The sequence below is a fragment of the Salvia hispanica genome, chromosome 2, assembly GCF_029641045.1.
Source record: "Salvia hispanica isolate PSC_SH4W2 chromosome 2, Shi_PSC_v1, whole genome shotgun sequence".
NCBI lineage: Eukaryota > Viridiplantae > Streptophyta > Magnoliopsida > Lamiales > Lamiaceae > Salvia > Salvia hispanica.
The window spans coordinates 3,233,351-3,253,736 of record NC_142693.1 but is presented as its reverse complement, the minus strand read 5'-3'; the positions used below and the strand labels follow the sequence as shown (position 1 = coordinate 3,253,736).

The 20,386-nt window shown below is 34.0% G+C and overlaps 2 protein-coding genes and 1 pseudogene across 2 annotated transcripts; 2 read left to right on the top strand and 1 right to left on the bottom strand.

Moving 5' to 3' along the window:
• Positions 1 to 1,426: 1,426 nt before the first annotated feature.
• On the bottom strand, positions 1,427 to 3,008 carry LOC125224060 (exopolygalacturonase pseudogene; annotated as a pseudogene).
• Positions 3,009 to 8,342: 5,334 nt separating this feature from the next.
• Positions 8,343 to 10,598, top strand: LOC125201339 (stearoyl-[acyl-carrier-protein] 9-desaturase, chloroplastic-like). Its single transcript, XM_048099404.2, has 3 exons — positions 8,343 to 8,504; positions 9,121 to 9,595; positions 9,941 to 10,598. Exons 1-3 carry the CDS (start codon positions 8,377 to 8,379, stop codon positions 10,499 to 10,501), a joined length of 1,164 nt encoding a protein of 387 aa, XP_047955361.2. The 5' UTR covers positions 8,343 to 8,376; the 3' UTR covers positions 10,502 to 10,598.
• Positions 10,599 to 11,360: 762 nt separating this feature from the next.
• On the top strand, positions 11,361 to 13,194 carry LOC148931395 (uncharacterized). Its single transcript, XM_089064771.1, has 3 exons — positions 11,361 to 11,538; positions 11,971 to 12,093; positions 12,338 to 13,194. The coding sequence occupies exons 1-3, from the start codon at positions 11,361 to 11,363 to the stop codon at positions 13,192 to 13,194; spliced, it is 1,158 nt and encodes a 385-aa protein (XP_088920897.1).
• Positions 13,195 to 20,386: the final 7,192 nt, after the last annotated feature.

The window sequence follows — 20,386 nt, the reverse complement described above, 5'->3', positions numbered from 1 at the left end:
TACAGACGGAGTAATTTTTTCTTCTAAAACTCAATTTCATGACGATTCTTTTTGAATAAAGATGTCTAAAAATTATCGAAAGAATATTATAAGATTGCAAATCATTAATATTAGTTATTAGCAATGCTTTAAAAATCGGATCAGCCGGCGAACCGGCGAAGCTACTGGTTCATGGTTCAACCGGTCCGACCGGTTTAACTATTGGTCGAACCGTTATACTATTATAAATATATTAAATTAAATATATAATGCACAAAAAATATAATAAATAATAAAATATAATTCATAACTAAACCATATAAATAATTAGTTATAGATATAATATAAATAAAAAAATAGTATTCAAATATTAAAATTGAATAATTTTTTATTAGTAAATATAATTAAATACATAAATTATTAATTAGTGTAGATGAAAATATATATTATATGTATAGAAGTAGATAAAGTTCATGTTATTTCAAAAATGTGTATGTGACGAAGTAATATTATAAAATTATTTAAAAAGAACATTAGGTAGTTTAAATAAATATACTAAAAAATAATATTTAATAAATAGTGAACTATAACTAATAAGTAATATGTAAAAAAATATGAATGATAACTTGATAACTAACGACAAAATTTAGTTATTAGTAAGTATGATTAGAAGTTAAGATATAATAATTATAATTTAATATATACTATAATTACAAATTATTTATAGAATATATAATTAAGATGAATTATTTTAATAGTATGGGTAATTGGGTGTAATAAAATTTAATGTATGTATATAATCAATGTTCATTATATTCTATCAAGGCCTTGTGCTGGAGTGGAGGAGGTGCTGATATTTGGAGGAGAGGTCACGGGTTCGACTCTATGCAAGAACAAATTTTGAAAAGATATTTTGAAATTGAAGAAAACCGGTTCCCGGTTACTGGTCCGACCAGTTCGGCCGGCCGATTTCACTGGTTCAAAGCGAGTGAACTTGATGGTGGTTTTTATGGCTTAACCGGACCGGATTGCCTGCCGGTTCGCGGTTGGACCGGTCGAACCGGCCGGTCCGGTCCGGTTTTTAAAACATGGGTTATTAGTAATATGCGGGAGTAAAGTAATAGTTATTCATCTTCTAATTATTGTTCTCTCAATATCACTTGATGTCCTCTCATACTGGAGCTATGTCCGGCTACAGTGATGTTGACCCCCGAAAAACATCTCATAACTATAGTGTTCTCCCATTAAAATTTTTTTGGCTTCGTCATTGCATGAAGAAGTCTCTAGCAACGTTGATTCTTTGGAGAATCAACACGCAAGTTTGAATCCGTAGATTAATTATTCGTGTAGACAAGAGGTAAAGATAGAGAGTTTAGTAAAATAGTAGTAATATTATTTCTTTCATTCAAAGATTACACTTGTATTTGTAGGGCTAGAAAAGGATATCCTATTTCCAAGTACAAACAGAAGGAATTTGGTTATCTCCAATAAACTTAACATTAGTTCTATAGCAAAGTGCAGTAGTTGGTTTCCCTTTAAAGGTCAAGTTAACTCCTCTCAACTCTATGCCGCTGCAAGGATGCCATTTGCTGCAATCAATCTTCACCCCGACTTCCGTATTCGAGCTGCCACGAATGTCGATGAATTTCACACCTATTATTTTAATACTCGAATCATCACCACCCTCACATTTCGAGTCTGGGCAATAATGTTGATCGATGATGATCGGATTGTACACGTTATTTAATGTAATGTTCTTGAAAGTGACATCGGAAACAAGGCCCGGTGGAGAAGGTCCAAATGTCTTGATTCTCAGCGCGTTATCGGTGTCTTTGAAATTGCAATCGGTTACCCTAATTGAACGGACTTCTTGCTCGTCCATATACCTCCCAAGGCTCCCGATGCTGATGCCGTGGCCTGGCCCGCAATTTACGCCTGTGACGTTCATGTTGGTTACTCCATCTCCTATGGATATGCAGTCGTCTCCAGTGGCGAGGTTTCCACCGAAGATTCTGATGTTATCGGATTTTCCCAGGTGGATGCCGTCAGTGTTGGGGCTGTCGGCCGGAGCTGTGGCGTGGACGTTGTTGAAGGTTACATCTTTGCAGTTGTTGACGGTAAAGTGGTACTTTTTGCTGTTGATGGAATGGATGTTTTCAATGTTCACTTTGTTGACACGCTCCAATTTTAATGACTGCAAATTAGGGTTAGGGTTAGGGTTAGGGTTAGGGTTAGGGTTAGGTCATTATTGTGTATTATACATATAAATTCATTTTTACTATAAATAATAAACGGTCTTATATGACACTAACTTATTGACAAAGAAACTCATATTCTATCAATTTTTTTCCACGCACCCTCCTTTACATTTCTTAAAACGCATGCCCCGTAAAACTGAGACTATTAAAGTTGGACGCTAGGACTAATTATCATGTAAAGAACTTTGAGCGGATTTAGACTGTGACCAGATCAAAACGGGAGTAGCATTGGAAGTTAACAGTGTTACATCAGAATATATGATAGACGTAGAAGTGACATTGGAAATTCATTTAGTTGGTTTGGCTTACAGTTATAATGAGGGCTTGCTTGGTCTGCCAATAGGAGGCTCCATTTCCATTTAAGGTACCGGTGCCAGATATCGAGAGGTCATCGACCCGACGAAACTTGATCCAATAATCCATTCCGGAAGTAGGAACTTCGGGAGCAATTATGGTTCCATCTAGTACAAAATTGGTCCTGCCAATGCATGGCCCTAAAAATTCAACATCACTTAATTGATAATCTCCTTTTGGAACACTTAGTGTGCCTCCATCAGTTGCACAAGCTTTCTTCCATGCTTCTAAAAAAGCCTGCACCAAAATCAGAACCCTAAATTAAAAGAAAATAATCAAGCATGCAACAAATTATGTATCATGTCATGAAATCCCATACGGACACAATCCATTAGAATGATCTATATTTCTCATTTAATACATGTCACCTGAATCTGAAGCAACATAAAACAATCTCCCAGAGCCAATAGATAGCATGTGTCCAATAGGATAAATATGTCTCGTGGATCTGTCGGGTTTGAACAATGGCCCGTCATGAAAAATTATATACCAATCGGCAATTGATTTGGTTATCTATTTAATTATAATGAATTGTTTAGTCAAAATTTTTAACAAACGTATAAGTATTCATTGTCTATTAAATAGTTGTCTATCTAGTAATAACACTAATAAAAAATTGCAAATAAATTAATTTTTTTGAAATAAGATGATAAATATTTGAATAATCTCATATATTTCTATGATATGATGAGCTCGTGGGATCAAACAACGTTGAATCCGTTGTTACTTTATGTGGCAAAATGGCTTTTTATCTATGATACCTCTTTGCTAGATTGAGAAACTGGGAATATGTTGCCTTGGCAATGGACATGAAGAGAGCTCCAAATGAATAGAAGAAAGAAAATAACAATGCTTTGACACATGCAGTTTGAATCCATTGATGAAATAATATTGGTGATGATATGAAATGAAAATAGCGACTCCTCTATTTATATCTACAAGTTGAAATAATGCATTGAAGTTATAACTTATTTTTTTTAACACATTATTCCAAATTTTATTTGTGGAATGCTGATTAATAAATTAGTGGCTCTTCTAGCCAATTTTAGAAAAAATAAATCAACTTCGTCCATAATTTTCAAATTGTTTTAACTATTTAGCACACAGTTTCGATTATATACTTTCTTCTTTCCACTTTAATTAATTGGTTGCCATGAGTGAAATTATGAGGAGTTTTATCTTTTCTTTGGAAGAGAGAATTATGAGATATTATATATAAAACATGTGAAAATGCAAGCATTTGTTGACCTATTCTGTAATGATGATGCTTCCTTTAGTGTAGTTAAATTTAGTTAAAATAACTAATTAACGTAAAAAATTGGCTTGCACGGAGTCAAATACTTATCTTTAATGTTGGTCTTACTGGAAAATAAATAGTGAAGGAAAGAAACAAAAATTGAAATGTCAAACGAAATCATGTATGTAATCCATTCCCTCACCGACCCATCTAGAGAATTGAGTTAGCTCTTTTCTCCCTATAAATAAAATAAAATGAAAATAGTAATGAAGGAAATGGTACGCCATGAAAAATGGGATGACATATTTTCCACCATTTACTTTAATTTAATTTAAAATATTATACTTTCTACGTCAAAAAAATAGTCTCATTTATGGACGACATGTGTTTTAATGAGAAATTTAATATAGTAAGAGAAAAAGAGAAAAAATAGATAAAATAAGAGAGATATGGAGAAAAAGTAGGTACAGTATGTAATACTCCCTCCGTTCCATAGTAATAGGGGCGTTTTTCCATTTCCGTCCGTTCCATAGTAATAGAGTCATTTCCCCTTTTAGTAAAAGTCAATACATTTTTTCACACCTACTTTACTCTCTCTTACTTTTTTTTCTCTTCATCTCTCTACCTTTTTCATTTTCCACTTTATTCTCTCTTTACTTAACTCACCTAACACAAATTTTTTTAATCTCCGTACCGAAAAGTTTTGCCTCCATTACTATGGAACAAAGGGAGTAGAAGAGAAAAAGTGGCTGAAGTATGAGAGAGACTTTCTATTTATAAAAATGAAATTATTTTTTGTGGATATTTCAAAATGGTAAAATGAGACTATTTTTTCGTGGACCGAGTATATTTCAGACAACAATTCACCACACGAAATCGGGTTAAGGGCATATTTCAGTTGGGCAGAAATTAAATAGAGCCCAGGTCTTAAATTATTTGCTTGGGCCAATGAGAAATTAGAATGGCAGGGCCCAATTCCGGATTTAATTTGTTTGGGCTCTTTGATTAATTAATTAGAGTTTTAGTTTAATTTACTAATAGCTCAAAAATAGTTCCTTGAGCTAATTTTTAAATTAAATCACTGAGACCAGATAAATTAATTATCCCCGTAGTTAAATCTTCAGATTTAATTAGATAATTTATTACCGATGAATTTTTATTTTAAATTGTTGGACTCAAGTAAGAAATTAATTTTCGGATTAATTTAAAGAAGAAGGACCGAATATAAAATATTTTGATTTATTTAAGGAATTATTCTTCGATTAATTTACAAAAGAATAAAATGTGATTTTCGAGATGATAAACCTGGGCAAGAATAAAATAAAGTACTTTATAGATAACTTCTCCGAATAATTAAATCCATCAATTTAATGCGAGAATGAGAAAATCCCTTGTTTCGACATTGGGTTTTGGAAAGTTAATCTTTGGATTAGTTTTTAAATTTATTCTTCAATTTAAGTAAAACGTAAAGCTAAAAGTAAGTAATGTTGATAAATGGGGAATGATTTTCGAAAACTTTGGTAAGCAAAAAAGGTGGGGTTTCCTATTCAACACATTATTGTGATAAATTTATTAAATAACTTAGATTTGTTTTTTACTCAAATGATATTGTTTGACAGAAATGCGATGACGTCGACCAATGGCGGATCCAGGGATTAATAATCGTGGGGTCGAATTAAACAAGATACTCCCTCTATCCCACTACAAGTGGGGCATTTGTTTTCGACCGTTGTTTTGTGAAGATGATAATAATTAGTTAGAGTGGAAAGAAAGTAAAGTAAGAGAAAGAATAATATCGGAGTTCCATTTTTCCATTGTATTAAATATATTTCTTCAAAAATACATAAAATATAAATATTACAATCTTAAGTTATGCGGTATAGTTTACTTTTCCGAATAACGATTCAAAATTTTTTTTCATTGGGAATAGTTGCAAACACCCCCTTCTCATTCTTTACAATCAAAATATTATTAAACTAGTCATCTTTTATTTTATTTCACAGCTTTAACTTCACAAATTTTATTATCAAAAACAATCCTTCAACATATATTGTGTTGTCTTGTGGTATAAAGTAGGACCAATTTAATCGATTGAAAAACCAAATAAGGAGTACTAAAAGTAAGAAAACACGATCAATTCTCGAAAAAATTATTATTTATATTCTATCTTGAATAATTTATCACATGCTATAATTAGTCTAATTAAGGATAAGGCAAACAAAACAATTAAACAAATAATAATAAAAAAATTGCTTTATGAATACTCTTTATTAGGCGTTAAAGAATAGGCATTATGCCACATAAATACTACTACCTCCATCCTCTAAATATTGGCATACTTTGACCCGGTATGAGTTTTAAAAAATATAATAGAAAGTAAGTTGAAAAAGTTGTGGGACGTGAATCTTACTTTTAAAGTATTAGTTTTATAGTAATAAAATATGAGTAGGAATGAGTTAGTGGAGTATAAGATCCACTATCAAAATTGGTAAAAAATAAAGTGTGTCAAACTTTTAGGGACGGATGTAAATAGTAAACTGTGTCAAATTTCAGGGACGGAGGTAGTATTTTGTATTCTCGTGTAGGGATGTCAATCGGGCTAACCCGTTCGAGTTCGGGCCAGCTCACTCGGGTCGCCGGGCTATTTGGGTGCGGGCCATTCGGGTTATGAATTTTTCGGGTCATAAACCCTAACCCTAACCCGTCGGGTTTTGGGCTAACCCATCAGGCTATTCGGGCCTAAAAGCTTTCGAAAATAATCTCTTGTATCAAAATTTTCTTCTATAAAATGATTTTAAATATTAGATAATTTTTTCTTTTTAGTTTAGAATCATATAAAATATTCAAATTTTCATAGTTTTCTTCAAATAATACTTGAAAAGAAGCCTTTCATCTCAATCAACTACAATATAAATTAAAGCTCGTGTTTATGTCATTATTATGGCATTATTCGTAACTAATTCTTTATGAAAATTAAAAATCATATCTTACATGAATCATTATTAAAATGACAAATATATTAACATTTTGATGGGTTAGTTTTTAATTTTGTCTTGATTGGCTTTGGTGGTGGTAAGACACTAGTGGCAGATGATGAGACGGTGCAATAATGAGTTGAGATAGAACTTGAAAGCTGATATTGTGGGATCGAGTGGAAAAGTGTAGAATGAAGATTGAATAAGACTAATGATTGTGTAGAATGAAGATTGAGGATTAAAAAATATAAAAAAAATCCTAAAACTTAATATTTTATAATTAAAACTCACACAACCCATCGGGCCGACCCGCAACTCGTTCGGGACAACCCGTTTAACCCGCCAACCCATTCGGGCCAATCCGTTTAGCCCGTTTTGTATTCGGGTATTAAAATTGCAGTCCTAACCCACTCATATTACCGGGTTGTTCGGGCCGGCCCACGGATTTCGGATTGAATTGACATCCCTAATCGCACTACGGGGTGCCACTAGTTTGTTGGTAATAAGCCACTCCATCAATAAAGAGTTGATGAGATCTATCGAAAAATTAATAGTAAACGGAAAAATTAATAGTAAACGGCATGTAATTATAGCAAATATTGTCACACTATTTAATAATCAATTGAAGAGATCCTAGATATACGGTATCCCCATGATTTATAATATAGCTATTATTATGTGGAATATAAGATTAGATGCGATCCTCGATATCTTGAACAATATTCTCGTCATTTTGTAGTGGAGGTCACATTTTTATTTTTAGCTTTTTATATCATTTTGTAGTGGAGGTCACATTTTTATTTTTAGCTTTTCTTAAAAAATATCACATTTTTTTATAGAAAATTTTTTCTCTTACAATAATATAAATATGCTATTCCATTTTTCTTTTCCAATTAACACATAAAATAAAAATTTCTAAAATTTTGTGTCATTACCTAGCTACTACACTACTCACTTCATTCTCTCATAGTTAAGGTGAAACTTTTAGCACGGAGTTTAAGAAAAGAATGTTAAGTGTGCTGAATAAATAGATTAAAAGGTAAGAAAGAGAAAAAAAAGGTAAAGTAAGAAAGAAAAAAAATTACTATATATAGAACGACTCAACTATGATAAAACTTTCTGTAATGGAAAAATGACTCAACAATGATGGAATGAAAGGAATATCTATTATGAAGACAATAGTATCAAGCTTAACATTAATAGAAAAAAGTCTTGGAAAAATTTAGATATATATATTTAGGAATAAAAGTGAACTTTATAAAAATATATACATGAGAAATTGGTTTTGATTTCTTATTTATTTTGAATTTATATTTACAAGAACAAAAGTTTTTCGCTTTGGAGGAAAATAATAACAAACTAAACTATCTCATTAAAGGGGAGAAAGTGTATTTATTAACATCAATAAACCTAGATTACTAGTGCATAAAGGGCAATTTGGTCATTTACTAACATATTTTATACACACACGTAAACATGAGAATAAAATGATCATCAAATAAAGTCAAAAAACAAACAAGCCCTGTACGAAATCTATCTCTCCACACAAAATTCTGTTTGCAAAGGAAGGAGAATGGCAATGAAGGTGAATGTACTTAACTTTGAATCAAGAAAATGCCCCGCTTTCGCTCTTCCTTCCGCCGTCGGCAGCTGCAGATATCCTAAATTCTTCGTGGCTTCCACTCTTCCTTCTCGTTCAAAGTAAGTTGTGATTTTTTTTTTAATATAAAACAAGGGTTAGTGTTATAGTTTCTACTCCCTCGGTCCGAGAATAGGAGTCCATTTTCACTATTTCGGTCCGTCCATCAATAAGAGTCATATTTCACTTTTACCATAAACGATAAGTTATTCACAATCCACTCACCTTTAATTAGAAAACAAATATGATACGTACGTCCACAAAAAATAATCTTGTTTTTCAATTTATAGTAGCTTTCTTTTTACTGAGATAACTAATACTCCCTCCGTCCCAGATAATTTGGGACACTTTGACCCGACACGAGTTTTAAGAAATTTAATGGAAAGTGAATTGAAAAAGTTGGTGGGATGTGGGTCCTACTTTTAAAGTATTAGTTTTATAATAAAATGTGAGTATGAATGAATTAGTGGAATATATGGTCTACTACCAAAAATAGTAAAAGTGAAATGAGACAAATTATGTGGGACGACCTGAAATGGAATACTGGGTCAAATTATCTGGGACGGAGGGAGTACTGTTTTTCAACAGTGGAATATGAATAAAATGTGGGTGAGATAAAGTTAGTAGTGTGTAGAGTCCATTATTAGGTCTATTAAAAATGAAACATTTGCTTTTCAGACCAGCTAGGGAGGCGCGTGTTCAAGTCACACACTCAATGCCCCCTCACAAAATCGAGATCCTCAAATCCATAGAAGGCTGGGCTCATGACAACATCCTGGTTCACCTCAAACCTGTGGAGAAATGTTGGCAGCCTCAGGATTTCTTGCCTGATCCGGCCTCCGATGGATTCCATGACCAGGTGAAGGAACTGAGAGAGAGGGCTAAGGAGATTCCCGACGATTATTTTGTTGTTCTAGTCGGGAATATGATCACTGAGGAAGCCCTCCCGACGTACCAGACAATGCTGAACACCATGGATGGGATGAGGGATAAGACGGGGATGGACGCAACTCCTTGGGCGATCTGGGCGAGGGCGTGGACTGCCGAGGAGAATAGACATGGAGACCTTCTGAATAAGTATCTTTATCTTTCCGGGAGAGTCGACATGAAGCAAGTCGAGAAGACTGTCCAGTATCTGATTGGGTCCGGAATGGTAATTACATTATTTTTCCATTCCCTCCGTCCGTGAAATGTTATCCAATTTTGCCATTTTGGTCAGTCCGTGAAAAATTGTCCATTTTGCTTTATTTCTATTTTTGGTAAATGGACTCTAATTTCTACTAACTCTTTACACTCACGTTCTATAACAAAACTAATACTAATAAATGTGGGACCATAATTCCACTAACTTTGTCAAACCACACGCACAAGTTAAACAATTTTTGCTATTTTAAAAGAAAATTTAAAACTCACAATGAGATTATAAATGGCGGGCGGAGTGAGTATTGGACAGTGACATAAGATTGTGCGAGATGGTCTTACACAAAACTTTTTGCAGGACCCTGGGGTAGAAAACAACCCATACCTCGGATCCATCTACACATCTTTCCAAGAAAGGGCTACGTTCGTGGCCCACGGAAACACGGCCCGACAAGCCACAGAGCATGGTGACATCAAGTTGGCTCAGATATGCGGCACCATTGCCGCGGATGAGAAACGCCACGAAACTGCATACACCAAGATAGCTGAGAAGCTGTTCGAGGTCGACCCTGACGCAACTATGCTGGCTTTCGCCCACATGATGAAAAAGAAAATCTCCATGCCCGCACACTTGATGTACGATGGTCGCGATGACAACCTCTTCCACCACTTCTCGGCTGTCGGCCAGCGCCTTGGCGTCTACACGGCAGGAGACTACGCAGACATCCTAGAGCACTTGGTTGCGCGATGGAAGGTTGAAAATATAACTGGGCTATCCGCAGAGGGGCAAGAAGCTCAAGACTACGTCTGCAATTTGTCTCCGAGAATCAGACGTCTCGGGGAGAGAGCTCGAGAGATGGCAAAGCAGGCGCCAAAGGTCCCGTTCAGCTGGATATACGACACACAAGTGCAACTCTGAGATGGAAGTATTACATGAGAAGATTCAATTGTTTGCACCTTATGAATAACCAACATGTTGATGTTGTCAAAACTGTGTGCCATTTTCAAGTATGATATTCCACGTCATTAACTTGAAAATCCATGTCATTTCGTATAAAATGTTGCATATATAGTTCCGTTTTTCTCATCTCACTTCATCAATCATCAGTTAACATTTTTTCATCTGCTAAGAGCATTCACAATAGGGCGGATATCCGGCGGACTAGCCAAAAACACCTCCTTCCATGTTACTAGGACATCCCACTGCACTGCCACCTCACTAGGACATCCCACTGTACAATAGTGGACAAGCACTAGGACATCCCTACAAATAAAATCACAAATTCACACAAATATTGGATTAAAATTTCGACACGAATACGGGGAAAATGCAATCATAATTTCATTAAATAAAAAAACAATTGAAAAAGTACAAATCAACAAAAAAAAAAACAACGATTTCCACAAATTACATTATAAATATGTGCACTCCTCCGCGCCCACAACTCTTCAATTATATCCTGCTAGAGTCAAATATATAGAGTTTTGAAATATAAAAAAAAATCGAAAAAACCGCTCCGTCTGCTCGTCCGTCGGGAGCCCACAATAGCAGACTAGCGGGTGGACTAGCGCCTTATCCGACAGATGACCTCTCTTCCGTCTGAGTCGTCCGTGGACTCCGTGAGCGGCTCGCCAGTTGCAGTAGTGGACTAGCGCGGCGGACGAGCGGATCGCCGATCGCTAGTGGAATATGCAAAACACTTAAGAAGTGTTTTGCATATTGTTCGCTTTTTCGTAAAGGTCGCAAAATCAAAAGTCAGGAACTGATTGAGTATTGGATGGCAGAAGGATTTCTTGAAGCTAATGGAAATAGTGAGATGGAGTGCTTGGGCGACAAATTTATGAAAGTTCTTCTGCACAACTCTCTACTACAAGTTGCAGAAAGAGATGATTATGGAAATGTAGAGAGTTGTGTGATGCACGATCTTGTGCATGATCTTGCATGTTCAATTTCAGGTTCCTCTAATAAAACTGAAGGACGGAGCCGAGCGAGATACATGAATCATGATGAAGAAAGTCGTATTCCAAAAGAAGTGGCAAAATATTTGCGTACATTATTGTTCGAGGGACACATTTATCATAAAAAATTTGCAGATTTCGAGTGTCTACATGCTGTATTTCTTGCATATGAGTGGTGTACTAAGTTGCCAAGTTCGATAAGGAAGTTGATACATTTAAGGAAACTTGATATTTCGTCGACTCGTGTAAAATATTTGCCGGGCTGGATTGGTGAACTCCATCAGTTGCAAACATTAAATGCATGTACATTAAGATTGAGGGAACTTCCTAGTACTATGAAGTACTTGACTAATTTAAGGCATCTTTATATTGATGATGGTGTAAAGTTGCCTGCCTAGATTGGGAGTTTAACTTCTCTCCAAACGCTAGAGTATTTCGAAGTTGGCTACAAGAATGGATGCAAAATTGAAGAGCTCGGGAGTTTGAATGGTTTCAAAGGACACCAGAAAATCTCTAAGCTTGAAAGGGTTAAGAAGATGGATTCAGAAGATGGCAATTGAAAATGTACCACAAGGCTGTTGGGTACCACTTAACAAGTTGATTGAGATAAAACTCTCCAATTGCTCAGAATGTGAAGAAATCCCAATGTTTGGACAGTTGCCAAATCTCAAGTCTCTGTGGTTAGAAGGATTGACAAATTTGAAGTCCATAAATTCACACAAGGATTGACAAATTTGAAGTCCATAAATTCTTCTTTCTATGGATTAGTGAATAAGGAAACACATTGTTTTTCCAGCTCTAGAAAAGCTTGTGTTGGTTGAAATGCGGAATTTTGCAGAGTGGGCAGAAGTAGAATCTGCAGGTGCAAGTGATGTGAAGGTATTTCCTAACCTCGAACACTTGGAGATCTCTCAGTGCAAGCAATTGACGAGTTTTCCTAATCATTCGTGGTCATGCCTCAAAAGTTTGATAATCAAGGGGAGTGGGAGCATGCTTTTCACATACATATTCAAGACAGAATTAAAGTTTCTAACTGAGCTTTGGATAGAAAAGATATATGATCTGGAATATCTCCGGAATTGGCTATTCTATAACAATCCCAATATCTTGGGGTTAAGTATAACTTGGTGTTACAATTTGAGAGAATTACCAGATGGTCTAGGCACCCTCAATTCTTTGGAGAAGTTGATTATAAGCTACATTCCGAATTTGGAACGAGTATCAGACATTGGCACACAACAATCACAAGGAAGCCTCACATGTCTTAGAAGGTTGGTGATTTATGAATGCGAAGCTTTGCTGTACTTTCCATATGAAATAGTAGGATCCTTGCTTGAGGAACTGGAGTTGATGTATTTAAGTAGCCTAAAGAATCAACACGGGATAATTGATTGTCTGCCAAAATGGCCTCGTCTAACGCGTTTACAAATTATCGGTGTTTCTCAATTTAAGGCTACTTTAGGTAGTTATGAGTTAAGAATAGATGTTAGTATGGAGGGATCTGTGGAGACCATTGAAGGCTTATTGCAAAGATGCAACTCCCGCTCAGTTATGGATTTTGAATTGAAAGGGAGGGAAGCTTGGGGAAATCTGCCAGAATCAATTCAACGTCTCACCTCTATTGGAATGTTGAAGAAGAGAATTATGGAATGAAAGACCTGAATGGTTGGGGAACCTCTCATCTCTATGGAGCTTGCATATATATAATTGCAAGAAGTTGAGGAGATGATCGAGAGGAGATGCGCTCCCAGCTAGGGGGAGCAGAACGCATAGATGGTCGGAGCAGTGAATCTCATCAATCAAGGAGGTTTGATGGAATATGTTATAATTGTGGGAAGAAGGGCCACATGGCCAGGAACTGTCGGTCATAGAATAAGCCAGTAGAAAGTCATGTGGTGATAACTAGCGGAGCATCACCAGATGAAGAAGAATGGGATATGGAAGCTTTAGCCATCCTGAGTGACGAAGAGTTGGAATCCCAAGCGCCCACTGTTATAGAAGAAGAAATTGGAATTTTGACGATTCCATGTTGATAATTGAAGATGAAGAGGGGAATATTGAGGAGAATTGGGAAGAAGCAAAAATAAAGCTGGAGCGGCAAGAAGATGAAGAAGAAATTGACGAATAACTTGTGGAGCTTCCGGAAATGCAAGAAGATAATGAAGAAGATGAAGATATAGATATATCAGAGGTTGAAGCGGATCAAGAAGCGACAAAGCTGAAGCAATCAGAAAGATTTTGGAGTCCGGAGAAGAGTGGGAGAAATCACGAGCTCATAGACCAAGCACAACACAAAAGAAAATAGTTGCTAGAGAAGGAGAATTTAGGGAAGCCGTCTCAACTGAAGAATCATGTCAAGACATGCATCCTGAAGAGCTCAGCACTGCGGAGCTACAGAAGCTGAAGGAGCAACTAACCATACGGAGAAGAAAATCGGTGTCGAGGGGGAGTATTAACTTTGCTCCACCGACTTTGCTAGTCTCTTCTAGAGCAATCATGATTAGTGAAGAAACTAAACATCAAGTTAATTAAACAATTTAGTTTAGCCGACATTTAGATAGTAATATTATTAAATTAGTTGGTAGAATCTTCTAGCTTTTGGTATGTCGGATTCATAACCGACTTAGGCTTCTTATAAATAGGTACTAGGCCTATTATGGGAGTATGTACACAAATAGAGTGAGTACACAAGTAGCAAGTGTGCGTGGAGTGTGTACGAGAGTTAGTGTGCGAGGTGTGTCCTCGGGTGTCTTGTGAGGTGTGCCCTCCAAGAGTGTATTTTGGGGTGTGTCCTCAAAAGTGTTGTAGTGTTGTGTACACCATCGTGTTGTGTATCGGTGTTTCGTACACCGCTGTCGGGTTTAATAAAATTCCGTTTGTGTGTCGATCCTGGAGTACCGCTGATACCCAACATAAAGTATTGTATATTAGCCTGCAGCAATTTTGTATGCTTGGTAAACATTACACTGTAGAATATGCACTAAAAAGAAGTGAGGAGTTAGGGGAGGAAACACAAACCAGAAAGGAATAAATTTGAATAAAACTTGGTCGGAGTAAACTCTATTTCCACCTCACATATAGAAAGATGGAAGAATTTTATCACCCATGCTCTATAAGAAGAAAAAACACGAGCATACATCACAACATCAATCAATACCTCTTATATTCAACCTATAGAACATGTGAAAAGGTGCAGGAAAAAAAAAAGAGCAAAAATATGTTTTCCACCTTTTTACATCAAAGAGAATAAATATGAATATCAAACATCAGAAATTAGAGACGACTGTCAAATCCAAGAACCTGAAGCTATATATTCTGGTGAGGCATAATCATTCCTAACTAAATTAACCACAAGATTTCTCTCCGCAGGAAAGTTCCCAATTGTTGATTAAAGATTCCACCACAAAATTAACCACAAGAAAGAATTTATGTATATTTAAAGTCCTTCCTCATTCAAATTCTTGATAGCAACAGCAACTCCATATCCAGGCTTCACAGCAGTAAGAAAATGCTCATGAATCCAACCTTTGAATACCGAACCAAATCTTCCTTCCCCTAACAATATATTCGGTTGAAAGTTTTGGGTAGCTAATCTTATTTCTTCTAATGGTATGGCCTTTACATTATGTGATTCAAAAATGTTCTCCAAAGAAACTTGGCCTGAACTCTCCTTTGAATTTCTGGAGTCTACGAGAAAATGAGCAGGATATAAGTGGTAAACAAGTTTAATTTGATGTAGAGAGGATGAGCATAAATGTTAGTAAGAGAAAATGTTCATTATTCATCTAATCTTAATGCTTGCACCACTTTTCACAAAAATCTAACTGATGATATTCATTTGAGACATTAGAGGAGGAACTATAACCCTCGTCTATACTTCGGAAACTCTTCATAAATGTAAAAATAAAAGGCATTTAACTCGATACCATAACGATCATCTAAATATTTTATTCAGGAATAGGCAAAAGCAATAAACAAGATAAATTTTTTCCCTACCATGAATAATTGACTATCCCAAAAAATTGTTAAGTTCATAACAAAAATGAAGTCACGAGAAGACTATCCATCATTTTATAGCAGTGGAAATTTGGAATTAAACGCGTGGCATTTATGTTGGGCCCAATAAAATAATTATAATCTTCAGATTTGACCCAACAGCCCAATAGAAATAACCCTGCCTAAACCCGCCACCCGAAAACAAAAAATGTTGAACTCGTTTAAGAATTTATTAAACATTTTATATACAACTAGCTAAAACCACACACAAAATAGATACTTGCCACAAAAATTTGTCACTTATTTCCTTATTCGTCCATCCCTAAAAATTTGTCACCTTTCACTTTTACTATTTTTAGTAGTTGGCCCCATATTCTAATTACATATTCTCACTCACATTTTATTTTAAAACTAATATATAAAAGTAGGACTCACATGCCACTAAACTTTTCAACCCACTTCCATTACATTTCTTAAAAAAATGGTGACAAGATTATCAAGTGGGCAGTGAATAAAGTAAGAAAAAGAGTTACTTTCACCAAAAATAGAAACAGACTCAATTATCTTAGAACTTTCCAAAATACAAAAATGACTCAATTAACATGGAACATAGGGACATAGGGAGTAATTAATGGGAACTTTCATACCAACAATTAATCTACCGATTTTTAACCTTGGGAGGGGGTTTAATCTATTAAACTGACCGACTTAGCAACTATAGAGACATGAAGGGCAAATGGGATTGATAGGTTAATAACATGTTTTGTGCATTGGATATGCATCCATTCCACATTATTTTCTACTCCCTTTGTCTCGCTTAAGATAACACATTTTCCTTTTTAGTTTATACCAACTAAGATGACACATTTCTTATTTTGGAAACTTTTTTCTCTCCAATCAATACATTTAATCACTTTTTCACACTCCTATTAAAATATTCATCTTTCTTTCTTTCTCTATTAAAATACTTCCACCTACATTTTCTCTATCCAATTAAACATTTTAACCAATAACTCCTAAAATCCCGTATCGGCCAAAAAATGTGTCATTTTAGTTAGGACAAAAGGAGTATATCATATTTCATTTGTTCTTGTCTTATTTGCTTTTTATCTTTAATTTTGTTAAAGTAGTTGATTAGTAACAAAAACCTCATTTTGATCATCTAGATAGTAGTTGAGGTTAGTTCGTGGTACTTAAGTTGACACATTAGTCTTTGTGGGATTCTCCCTCCATCCACGGTTAAATGTCTCATATTTGACCGGCACGGATTTTAAGAATTGTTTGAGTGGAATAAGTTAGTGGAATGTAGAGTCCACTTAATAAATATAGTAAAAGTGAAATGAGGCATTTATTGGCGGACAGAGGAAAAAGGAAAAAGAGACATATAATGGCGGACTGAGGAAATACAATACACTTACTTGTCGTTTCTGTATTAGCTTCGTACACTCGTGGGATTGCTTAATAGTGAAATGAAAAGCGACTCAATTCCCGATATGGTCTCGGTTTGAGAGTTTTGTTGGGTTGCAATTACAAACTCATCACATATCGGATGAGTGAAGGAAGTGGAAGTTATATATAAGTGTAGTCTGGGATGTGATCAACGGCTAACTAATTAAAAATCCAAAATTAAGACCAAATCTTAATCATTAGATTAGGAGATCTAGTGGTTCATATAATGCCAAGTGGATTATCTTTTAAATTTAAATAATTATTAAATAAAATTGAAGGGTATTAATGTTAATTCTTGTTGGGGTTTGGTGCCCCTTGCACAGCGGAAGTTATGCATACACAAATAAATCAAATATACAGATCTATTTGATCGATTATGGGATCAATTAACCGCATGTTAAACAATTAATTCCATGCTAGCACACGATTCATTGCAATAACAATACTACTACCTCTAGACATTAATCACCCCTACCCAAGATATCAGGATTCTTGGATTGCGAAAAATCCGCACCTTTTGATAAGTCAAAGTAGTGCATAATCAATATCGTATGCTCAATGTTATATCAACAATGATTAAGAAATTCCAATCACCGAGACCTCGTCTTTCAGTAAATAGCAAGAAAGATTTATCTCAACTGTTAGACCCTTCAGTGCTATACCACACCAGTGTCGTTTATTTCCTAAGGTAAGGAAACATGCGGACTGACACTGCAACCTTTCACGATAGGTAACCAAAATCTATCTAGGTCGTGAAATTCTGTTTCTATTTTACAAAGGACCGACTGCATCACCTTCTGTGAAAGTCGTTCATGACCAGTCTACTATGCAGAAGAACTAGACTTGTTTGCTTCTTATACATTTAAATGTTTGAGAAACATCTTATAAATGCACAAGCAAACATCAATGCAATAAAATTACTTCTTCTCGCCTTGGGTTAAAAGTGGATTGTAGAGTTTATTGTATACAAACAATTCTATCCGTGCAACATGCTCGACACATACTTTTCTGTATACCAATCCTAAAAAATTCTCTCTTATTAAAGTTATCCCAAAACATTAAATTTACGTAACTCTCTCGATTTAGATTATTTTTTCCGCAAAAAATATATCATATTAAAGGGAATTTTATAAAGATTCTAATGATATCTCAATTGCATATGTTTCGACGATGTTCGGATGATGAAATTTGATAATTTTATTTTCATTTTCGTATACGTGAATAAACAGATTTTTTTAATCAACAAATACATCAACAATTTCAATATAATGAATGTAAAATGTCAATAAAATTATTTTGATATTTTCGTGTACTTGTGTTGAAATACTCATGTCCTTGTGTTGATATTTGTAAACTATGTTGATATAAAATAAAATATGAAAATTATGATATGATAACAGAATGACGGTCTTACCATTTTGTTGATATTTTTTCTACTATTTATTGAAATTCGTAAAGTTTAATCTCATTCACTCGTTTTAAAATCTAAAAATGTAGATTTGGTCTTAATTTTAGATTATGATGCTATAAGGAATGTAAGAGGATCTGCGCTTGAGAATCTATATCCATCAGCATAATTAATATATTAAAAATATTATATCTATCTATACATATATAAGAAACGAGTTTTAGCCTTAATTTGAATGTCTATGAATTTTGGGTATGAATTTAAATATTTATAAATTTTACTCTCCTTACATAATTCAAATATAACAAGTGACTATCGTTGCAATTTTATTTAATATATAAAAACTAATAACAATTCGTAGTAGTAATAAGTTGACATGAATATTAGCAATTTTATAGTAGTATTAAATTTTCAATCTTTAATGCATGAGAAAGTGGGTGGACATATTCATCATTATGATTATAAAAATTTTCAGTGTTTGGCTGTTACAAGAAGTGGAGGAGGGTGCATTCTATTTTAAATTACTATCATTGTATTTTCATTTATGTTCTTCTGATTCAAAGTTGTAAACATTATATATATGTATATATATATTTGCGTGGGATGTGATCAAATGATAACCCATATTTATGGTGATAACCTAATAATCTATCATTCTTTGGATGAAATATATCATTTTATAGAACAGAATATCATTTTATGGATTAAAAGTATCATTTTATACGATATAAATATTATTTTTAGTAAAAATGATATTTTTGACCCATAAAATGATAGGTTATTAGGTTATCACCATAAATATGGTTATCATTCTAACGCACCCCTACGTGCGTGTGTATGCCTCGGGGATTTGAGAAAAAGGCACCAAACAAAGAAAAAAAGTATTGTATTGTGGCATTTGAGGCCAAGACCTTCATTTTGAAGGAATTATCCATTTATCCATTCAATATGTAGTATTTTTTTGCTATTCTTAATTTTCTTATCATTTATGCATTTTTATATTTTGATTATTATGTTATTATATTATATTTATTGTTGATGATGATTTTGAACTTTTTGCATTTTCTTAAATATTATAGATTATTTTAATTATATATTTCGATGTCTCGTCACAGAATCATTGCTAATGGTTATGGAAGGGTAAAATAAAGGTATTTCCTATTAATTATTTTTTTACTGTTTAGACCAATAGTAATACTAATTGGTTTCTTAATTTGTTCATTATTTTTTGCTATCAGTAATTTTATATTTTGGTTAGCATGTTATCATATTATATTTGTTGTTGATGATAATGTTGAATATTAGGTATCTTTTAATATATATATTTATAGATTATTTTAATAACATATATTTAGAATATCATCACATAATCGTGAAAATAATAAAATTCAACATATGTCGAAATCATATGTTTAAATGTCCCACCATTGTTATAACTGAATTCACTAATTTAATCAAATTTGTTGTAAAATATAAAAAATCAGAATACACTATACAATATTTATATTTATTAAAGATAAAATTTATTGTTTTAAAGAATAGAAATTTCATTAATAGTAATAAATTTATTAAATAAGTTGAAACGTATAATTGTGATAATTTAACATGGTTTTGCACATGTCAATCATGCCCCCGTCACATATATCAATATTTTTTTTTTCTTTCATTAAACAATAGAGTGTATTCGACATATTTTGTGATTGAATTTTTTGTAGTAGAGGTTAAAACATGTTTTATATAAATTATTATTATGTATTTTTTTAATTTAGAATTTCATATAATTATATTTTTTCAATTTTATAAATGTGAACTCACAATTTCAAAATAATGCATGTAATAAACCAATTAGGTTGTGCATCGCACTAACAGGATGCCACTAGTTTGTTGGTAATAAGCCACTTCATCAATGAAGAGTTGATGAGATCTATCGAAAAATTAATAGTAAACGGAAAAATTAATATTAAACGGCATGTCATTAAAGCAAATATTGTC